The sequence below is a fragment of the Alosa alosa genome, chromosome 18, assembly GCF_017589495.1.
Source record: "Alosa alosa isolate M-15738 ecotype Scorff River chromosome 18, AALO_Geno_1.1, whole genome shotgun sequence".
NCBI lineage: Eukaryota > Metazoa > Chordata > Actinopteri > Clupeiformes > Clupeidae > Alosa > Alosa alosa.
This window is the reverse complement of record NC_063206.1, coordinates 5,489,480-5,499,479: the sequence shown is the minus strand read 5'-3', so window position 1 is coordinate 5,499,479 and position 10,000 is coordinate 5,489,480. Positions and strand designations below refer to the sequence as shown.

General features: G+C 44.8%; 1 protein-coding gene across 3 annotated transcripts in view; it reads right to left on the bottom strand.

The window, feature by feature from the left end:
* Positions 1-10,000, bottom strand: part of tbc1d12a (TBC1 domain family, member 12a) — a 30,221-nt gene that overhangs the window by 12,551 nt on the left and 7,670 nt on the right. For 2 of the 3 annotated variants that reach the window (XM_048269212.1, XM_048269214.1), the window contains 3 exons: positions 9,812-9,926; positions 7,990-8,049; positions 1,546-1,667 (listed from right to left, as the gene is read on the bottom strand). In XM_048269212.1, the coding sequence (XP_048125169.1) occupies positions 1,546-1,667; positions 7,990-8,049; positions 9,812-9,926 (297 nt within the window). The remainder of the gene's footprint in view (positions 1-1,545; positions 1,668-7,989; positions 8,050-9,811; positions 9,927-10,000) is intronic. The other variant, XM_048269213.1, reaches the window with a different exon arrangement.

Here is a 10,000-nt window from a genome sequence, read left to right as displayed (position 1 = left end):
ACTTGGAGGAGGTATGAGTCCTTTCTTTTCCAGATATCTTAGGATTTCGCCGTAGTATCATTTCAGTATCGAGCATCGTGATATTTATGGCAGGTATCGTATCGAAGTCATAATTTTGGTATCGTGACAACACTAGTTTCCGCTTGTACTCAGGCCACTGATCCAATCCCAATGTGTCTTGGTGGTCGTTTCCACTTGTACTCAGGCCACTTGAGATCGGATCACCCAAGACGCATTTTAAAAACAAACGTAAATAGGCTCACAGATACTTAGATACAGCGTGCAGATAAACCACCACCTCATCTAAACACGCACTGCACAAGCACTGTGTGCACATGGGGTCACAATCTCTCTACGTCAACATCTCTATCTCAATCTCTCTCTACCTCTTTATCTATCTCAATCTCTCTCTACCTCTTTATCTATCTATCACTCTCTCTCTTTACCTATCGATCACGCTCTCTCTCGATCACTCTCTCTTTCTGTCCACTTCCCCTGAGTCCAGGCATACACAAGCAATGCCCACAGCCAAGAGTAAATGTTGACTTTAAAATCGCAGGCTTGAACACTCTCTGACAGACCGCCAGCACCGTCATGAGACACATTCCTGCACAAATCCTCCTGGAACAGACCAAGGCATCAACAGAGTCTGGACACTTCCCAACCCTTCTACCAGAGACGGCGCCGTTCACAGATCCTCTACCTCGAGACTCCTCACCTATTCTAAGAGTCTACCTCGAGACGTCTCACACATTCTAAGAGTCTACCTCGAGGCTACTCACCTGTTCTATTAGAGTCTACCTCAAAACGGCGCACATATTCTAAGAGTCTACCTCGAGACTACTCACCTATTCTATTAGAGTCCACCTCAAGACTCCTCACCTATTCTTAGAGTCTACCTCGAGACGTCTCACCTGTTCTATGAGAGTCTACCTCGAGACGTCTCACCTGTTCTATTAGAGTCTACCTCGAGACGTCTCACCTGTTCTATTAGAGTCTACCTCGAGACGTCTCACCTTATCTATGAGCGTACCTGGAGACTCCTGTTCTATTAGAGTCTACCTCGAGACTCCTGACCTGTTCTATTAGAGTCTACCTCGAGACGTCTCACCTGTTCTATTAGAGTCTACCTCGAGACATCTCACCTATTATTCTTCCAAAGACCACATTGTTCACAGATCCTCTTCCTTGTGTAGAAAGGTTTAGCTTGGTCTGTGTTGAATGTGAGAGGGAAATTAAGCAAGTTCCCACCGCAACGGGCGAAGCAGAGATATGCTAGTTTCCTATGTGCTGCTACCAGAATACTTTTTAATTTCAGAAATTCATCCAGTTCATCAATAATAACTATGCATCACATTTTGGCTAATTACACAAGCAGTAACGTCAGTTACATTGCTCCACACTACAGTAGTCAGCACTGGATCTCAGACTTGATGATGGTAACATTCGATATCTGTAGAGCAGAGGTACAGGGTGAAGAGCACAGATAGAAAAAAATGCATCATGGGAAGTGTTAGTGTAGTTTTAGAGGGACAGAGGACTTACGCTGGCCTATCCTCCAGAATGAGGGCTGTTGTAGATGTAGGCTCAAACTCCAGGTTCTTCCTCCTCATTGGCTGGTTCTGGGGGTGGGGTCCAGCTGTTTGCCCCGCCTTCGCCTCATGCTCCTTGGAGGAAAAAACACCAGAAGAGGGGGGAAAAAAGGAGGAGAGAAACCTCATTGGAGGAAAAAACACCAGGGGGGAAAAAAGGAGGAGAGAACACCAGAAGAGGGGGAAAAAAGGAGGAGAGAACACCAGAGGGGGGAAAAAAGGAGGAGAGAGAAAAAAAAAAAAAAGGAGGAGAGAAAAAAAAAAAGAGTCAAGCAGCTGACCAGCTCTCAAGATCCACGTCTACACTTCCACCAGACAATGCAAGTATGTATGTATGTGTGTGTGTGTGTGTGTGTGTGTGTGTGTGTGTGTGTGTGTGTGTGTGTGTGTGTGTGTGTGTGTGTGTGGGAGACAGGAAGAGAGACTTGACAGGGCACGGCTGGAGGGAGACAAGAAGACTACAGAGAGGACAGAGTGGGTGTGAAGGATAAGAAAGGCCTTCAGGCCAAGTTTAAGTCTCACCCTGTGTGTGTGTGTGACAGAGAGAGAGAGAGAGAGAGAGAGAGAGAGAGAGAGAGAGAGAGGGAGGAGGGCAAGAGGGAGGAGGGCAAAGAAGAGGGAGGGAGACACTGACAGAGAGAGAGAGAGAGAGAGAGAGAGAGAGAGAGCGGAAAACAGAGAGAAGTGTGTGTGTGTGAGAGAGAGAGAGAGAGAGAGAGAGAGAGAGAGAGAGAGAGTGAGTGAGAGAGAGGGGAGGGAAAGAGGGAGGGAGGGAGAGAGAGGGAGGGAGGGAGACACCGACAGAGAGAGAGAGAGAGAGAGAGAGAGAGAGAGAGAGAGAGTGGGAGACAGAGAAAGTGGGAGACAGAGAGAGAGAGAGCCCCACAGAGAAAAGACAGGTGGACAGGGGTCCTCCTCCTGTCTGTAGGCCTCCGTGAGTTCCTTATCAGATGGGTGTCATGGGCAGGTTAGGTGAAGAGGTGGCTGCGCTAAGCATGTTGTGTGTGTGTTGTGTGTGTGTGTGTGTGTGTGTGTGTGTGTGTGGAGGATTCCTTTTGTTTCCCTGTTCTTCTAGGAGCAGGAAGTGAAACCAGCAAGTTAATGCGGGAGACGCAGACTTCAGCAGGATTCCGTCGTCGGAGAAGCGGAACGATCTGCTTGCACTGTCATGCTCTGCATTTAGCCTACATTTCATTTGATGGAAACACCAAGTGACCATCGTATGTTAAATGCAGGGAACAGTGCAGTAAACTACATTTCATCTACACATTCACTAAGATGCACCTTTTTTTTTTTTGGGCACACACAGACACACACACTTTGTCTTGGCACCCAGATGTGGTGTGTAACAAACCAAAGTAATTTCCTTTAGAAAGTGTTCTCTGGAAATCTACAGTACTCCAACTGAGGTTCATTTTTCCAAACGCAAAACAATCCTATATAAGTATATGCTCTTGGAGCTCACACACACACACACACACACACACACACACACACACACACACACACACACACAGTCAGGGAAGTAGGAAAACTGCTGCAGGATGGAGTAGTGTAAATGAGCCTAAACTAATGGGGCGTTAAGCCTTCACACAATGTCCTCCCCTTCCTACTGCCTACAATAACAGCCCTGCTCTCTGTGCTGGTGTGTGTGTGTGTGTGTGTGTGTGTGTGTGTGTGTTGTACCAGCCCTGCTCTCTGAACTGGTGTGTGTGTGTGCGCGAGTGTGTGTGTGTGTGTGTGCGAGTGTGTGTGTGCTGTACCAGTCCTACTCTCTATGCTGGTGTGTGTGTGTGTGTGTGTGTGTGTGTGTGTGTGTGTGTGTGTGTGTGTGTGTGTGTGTGTGTGTGTGTGTGTGTGTGTGTGTGTGTGGTTGGGTGAGGTCCCCTTAATTGGCATTCTGTACAGAAATAAATGTATAATTTTCTACATAAAAAAATATATATATTAAATAGGCTATATGGCCTGATGAAGTGGACAGCTAAGAGACATACTGACCAGGCTACCGAAGTTGTGTGGAAGATCTGCTCCAAGAAAATCGTTGTAAAAGACGGCTAGACAATCAATCTGAACACTTGCGTGTGCACCAACCAGCGCAGCGGAATATTCCACATTTCCAGCCTTCGCTGGGCCTAGCAAAAAAGCTACTTAAGACTACTATCGCGGTCACTCGTCTAAAACCTTCAGTAGTATGCTATGCATCCCACGTTATTAGGCTACCAGCCATGCCAACTATGAGGGTGGAGGAACGTCCAGGCTATATAAAACTTTTACAAATAACGAATTCCGATTAGCACTCCGCTGCTGTCTGGGGCTTTTGCTAAATGCATGAAATAGCCTACAAGCCTTACAGTGGAAGACGCATAGGCTACCTTCTGATCCTATAACTAACGAATGAATTGGTTTATTTTAACGTGGAGGAGAAGGACGCTTTTGGCGCTTCAGTGCTGTAGCCTCGCAAAAATATTAGAGCGCTAGAATGTCCTAGTCGTAACAATAATAATTCATTAGAACTATTTTCTGCTAAAACATTAGGCTTCATATTTTACGTTCAATGTAGGCTATAGGCCTACTGCGAGACATGTCAAAAAGACAATTACACATTCACTTCACAATCAGGAATTATTTGAATAAGACGGTAGACTAATACGTCTTTTATTTTACAAGACGGTAGACTAATAAATGATAACTGTTTGGCTGACAGCCTTTAAAGTAGGCTCAGTTTCATATCCAATGGAAGGTTTTTTTATGTTTTAGCCTGTTACAGCAGGAATTAGTGCCTGGCATGTGGGGGCGTGGCATCACAATGGTTGCTTCCCATCGGGATGTCTTTCAACCATCATATCGTCCATTAGCCTCGTAAGACCATCCTGATCTCGCGAGCTTCAGGTTTCCACTCGCAGATCAGTCTGGCATCTTTCCGATAGAGCAAATTTGGAGCAGTTCACCAAACGAACGGCCAATCAGCGTTGGTTTTGAGGCGGGTTTAGGTGTGACGCAACGAACAACATGAAGGCATCCACAGATGAGATGAGCATAGCTATCGCGCAAGTTTTATTCAAATTAGAAAGTATTCCTCAGTCAAAGGTTCAGTCAAATATGAGTCAAATATGAGTAGTTTTATTGAAAACTCACTACTCAAATAACAATAAAATGTAAAACATAAAACTGGAGTGCCTTTTTTGAAATCAAAGCTCCGTAAGGTGCACATTTAAATAAAATAAATATCTTAAATAAAATAGCCTATACAATAAAATAGGCCAATCTTTTTTCTGAAATAAATATATTTATATGAGAAAAGTAGCGTGCAGCTTCACAGCAGTGCAGAGGGGAGCAGTGCAGAGAGCTCCGGTCAGCGGCTTGCGTGGAGCAAGGATCACGGCGCAAATTTGAACTATATCGATATATCCGATATGGTCTAATTCCATATCGCATTTTAAAATATATCGATATATCTTTTATATCGATATATCGCCCAGCCCTAGTGTGTGTGTGTGTGTGTGTGTGTGTGTGGGTGCTGTACCAGCCCTACTCTCTGTGCTGTACCAGCCCTGTTCCAAGGTCAACACACACGCCAGTGTTTCGGATGTCTACATTTTATGCTGGTGTGCGTGTGCGTGTGTGTGTGTGTTGTGCCAGCCTTGCTTTCTGTGCTGGTGTGTGTGTGTGTGTGTGTGTGTGTGTGTGTACTGTACCAGCCCTGCTCCAAGGTCAACACACACCCCAGTGTTTCGGATGTCTACATTTTATGCTGGTGTGTGTGTGTGTGTGTGAGGGCATGGCAGAATGGTCGAATGACTGTGTGTATGCAAGTGTTTTTTGTGTTAGTTACACATGTTAGTGGGATGAATGCACAGTGCATTAGCGTAAGGTAGTGTTAGTTGCATGTGTGTTAGTGGTGTGTTTGTGTGTGGGTCGTTCAAACTAGTCATAGCTATGCAGACGATCAGTGTTGTGTTGTGTTGTGTTGTGTTGTGTGTGTGTGTGTGTGTGTGTTAATGCTGTATGAACGTTCAGTTAAGAACAAAATTATTTATACCCCTGGCAAATATTGATTCAATGTTGATTTTCTCTTTATCGATATGTTTGTTCTGACTGAAAATGACACTACCACATGTCAAAAGGTTGTAAGACAATGTGGTACGAACATGGAATGAAAAAAAGAAGCATTTTCATCTTTTTTTAACATTTTTATGGATCATTCCACGTCAGTTCAACCAGGACCCACGCACTTAGGTCTCAAAAAATTCTGAAAAAATTACCAGGTGTACCTATGTTACCCAGGAGACACACTGTAAAATTCCCCTTATGTAAGATCAATACTTTCCTAGATACAGCCAGTTTTACAGGGGGAGGGGGGTGTCAATTTTGTCCAGCCCACAGCGCAAGAACTAAACCATGTAGGAGGCTCAAATTTTGCATGCTGGTACATAAATAGGAATAGTATATAGCAAAATCGTCACGTTTGGTCTGGATAATCCTGCATGGTCATAGCTGTCCCTCAAAGTTGATACAAATTTTATTGGAGTTAAACAGAGCCCAGCCAAAAACTCCAATAAAATTTGTATCAACTTTGAGGGACAGCTATGACCATGCAGGAATATCCAGACCAAACGTGACTGGCTGTATCTTGCAAAGTATTGATCTTACATAAGAGTAATTTTACAGTGTGTCTCCTGGGTAACATATGTACACCTGGTAATTTGTTAAGAATTTTTTGAGACCTAAGTGCGTGGGCCCTGGTTGAATTGACGTGGAATGACCCTTATGAAAAATGGCGTGTCCAAAATTATTCATATGTACCCTTTAAATAAAATAAATAATCAATGGAAACATTTTTATTTGCATTCACAGCTCTCAAAATGGTTATTATAATACCTACCAAGCCTCTCCATCTCTCCACAATGATTCTAGACTGCACTTTTTTAACAGCAATCTGGGTTTTGAGTCAAGAGCGATAATTTGCCATCCCTCTGGCCTTGAGCTCACTTTTTTGACGGATTGAGGTCTAGACTATGGCTGGGCCACTCTGAAATGTTGGTATTGTTCTCGGTTAACCATTTCTTGCCTTGTTTAGCTGTATGTTTTGGATCATTGTGTGGTGTAATGGTACAATGCCGCCTAATGGGGCAGGTCTCTCGGCAGACAGCCTGATCTTCTCCTCCAAAATTCTCAATTTGCCCCTTGTTTTAGTGTTACCGTTTACTTTGAGAAGTTCACCAGGTCCCATTGTCTGAAAAACCCCCAAAACTAATAGATTTCTATAGCTATTCTCCACATTGTGGATGGTGTTTTGGTGGTTGAAATGTTCAATCCATCTCAAAATCTGATGCTAATCATGGATCACTCTTCTGCAAACATGCACAACTCAGCTAAACCTCTATAAGGTCAAACCTGGACAAAGAATTTAGCTTTCGCTGATTTTTTGACCCAGGGACATGGCCTAAGATTGGCATAAAAAAGAAGCATTCAATTCCAATGACACCATGTTCATTTCAATTGTGGGGGTTAGAAAAGTATTCTTTGGGATGTTTTTCAACCAGGGGGACCTGGTTACCTTCTCAAAGTAAACGGTAACACTAAAGCAAGAGGCTACACTGAGATTCTGGAGGAAAAGATCAGGCAGTGTGCCAAGAGACCTGCCCCAATAGGCATCATTGGACTATTAAACCATAAAAGTCAAGAAATGGTTAACAGAGAACAATGTCATAATTTAGAGTGGCCCAGCCAGAGTCCAGACCTCAATCCATCAAAAAAAATGAGTACAAGGCCAGAGTGATGGCATATAATCGTTCCTGCCTCAAAACCTGGATTGCAGCTAAAAAGGTGCAGTTTACTATCATTGTGGAGACATGGAGCGGCTTGGTACGTATTATAAGAACCATTTTGAGAGCTTTGATTGCAAATAAAGATGTTTCCAGTGATTATTTTAAAAGGGTATGAATAATTGTGGACAGCATTTTTCATAAAAATTTTAAAAAGATAAAAACGCTTATTTTTTTGATTCCATGTTTCTACCACATTGTCTTACAACCTTTTGGCATGTGGCAGTGTCATTTTTCAGTCAGAACAAACATATTGGTCAAGAGAAAATCAATATTATATCAATATTTGCCAGGGGTATGAATAATTTTGTTCTTAACTGTATGTGTGTGTGTGTGTGTGTGTGTGTGTGTGTGTGTGTGTGTGTGTGTGTGTGTGTGTGTTAATGCTGTATGAATGTATGTGTGTGTGTGTGTTAGGGTAGATAGATAGATAGGTACTTTATTGATCCTCCAGGGGAAATTCAAGAAAGTTAGGGTAGGGTTAATACTGTGACAACATGCATGCAGAGACAGACTGGTGGAGGACTGTGTGTGTGTGTGTGTGTGTGTGTGTGTGAGGGAAGATTGCATACCCCCGCGATCGAGAGGTTCGGTGCGGACACAGAGCCACTGACCCTGGCTGGGCTATCGTCCTGATGGCACAGAAAAGAAAAGAAAGAAAAAACAGAGCGATAGATGCACTTTCCACAGGCCTGGCTTTCATGTGTGGAGAGAGAGAGAGAGAGAGAGAGAGAGAGAGAGAGAGAGAGAGAGAGAGAGAGAGAGAGAGACTTTCCCAGAGGCTTTCCACAGGCCTGGGAGAGAGAGAGAGAGAGAGAGAGAGAGAGAGAGAGAGAGAGAGAGAGAGAGAGACACTTTCCACAGGCCTGGCTTTCATGTGTGCGGGAGAGGGGGAGAGAGAGAGAGAGAGAGAGAGAGAGAGAGAGAGAGAGACACTTTCCACAGGCCTGGCTTTCATGTGTGAGTGGATGAGGGAGGGAGAGGAGAGGGAGAGAGAGAGAGAGAGAGAGAGAGACCCTTTCCACAGGCCTGGCTTTCATGTGTGAGTGGGAGGGAGTGGAGGGGGAGAGAGAGAGAGAGAGAGAGAGAGAGAGAGAGAGAGACACTTGCAGTTTTCCACATTACTGACACAGAATTTAACCCCCCTGTGACGCGCACACACACACACACACACACACACACACACACACACACACAAACACACACACACACACACACACACACACACACACACAAAACACAAAGTTGAGAACAGAGCATGCAGTGTGGTTGGAGTGTCTGCCACCCTCTCCAAGATGACAGATAGCCGTCAGGTTGCAGAATTCTGCTGGAGTTATTATAGGAAGAGTGGAGATCTGTGAGATGTGTTTGTGGGGGTATTGTGGGTATGCATGCTTGGTCAGTTGTAGGCCCTATAAGTGAATGCTCAAGCAATCAGTGATTCTGCAACCATGTTGGACTGAAAGCTGGCTGTATTCAAGCATGTTGTGTGTATGTGTGTCTGTGTGTGTGTGTGTGTATGTGTGTGTCTGTGTGTGTGCGTGTGTGTGTGCTTATTCCAGTGGGACTGTGGCTGGCCACCTGCAGTTTGGGTGCAGGGAGGGGGGGACCGAGCCAAGCCAGTGCAAAGCTGCCCCACAGAGACCACTTCCTCTGCTTGGGAAGTGGTGCATGTGTGTGTGTGTGTGTGTGTGTGTGTGTGTCGTGTGGAAGGGGAGGGGAGAATTGAGCTGGAGACAGCAGCTGAAGCTAAGACACTGCCAGCTCTGCCATTAAAACACACACACACACACACACAAACACAAACACAACCACAACCACACACGCGCCTACGTGTATCCCACACTGTTCTGACCCACTATTTCCAGTATGTCACTCATCTCTGGAGAATAATTATGTGTGTGTGTGTGTGTGTGTGTGTGTGTGTGTGTGTGTGTCTACAATTACGTGTGTGTGTTGGTGAGTGTGTGATTGCAGGGTAATTTTTCACATTCTGGAAAGGGCAGTAAAAAGCATCTGTCTCTGACTAAACACAGAAATCTGCCCTGACGTTTTCGCCCTTCTCTTTTGCACACCAAGCTAAGTCCACTTAGAAAGGACCAAACAATGGAGGATCCGTGAAGGAAATGTGCAAGACTATAAAGGACTGGACTGCCTGCACTACATTAGAGCAAACACACCACAGTGAAACTGAGAGGACTGTGAATCAGGCTCCTGTCTTACTTTTAATATGGGATTACCACAGTGAGAGAGAGAGAGAAAGAAAGAAAGAAAGAAAGAAAGAAAGAGAGAGATGATTGGAGAAAGAAAGAGAGAGAGAGATGATGGGAGAGAGAGATGATGAGAGAGAGAGAAAGAGAAAGAGAGAGAGATGCATCGGACATCATGACTCACCTGTTGGATGCTACTGGAGCTGTTGTCCCTTGGTGGGATTCTCCCAAACAACTTCCAACCCGGTGAGCTGGCAGCCCCAGACTTCTGCTCTTTGGGCTTTCGGGAGAAGAGGCCTCTGGATGGACAGAGAGGACAGAAGGATGAGAGGAGAGCCACACACAAACACTCCAAGAAGTCATCAAACCCCTC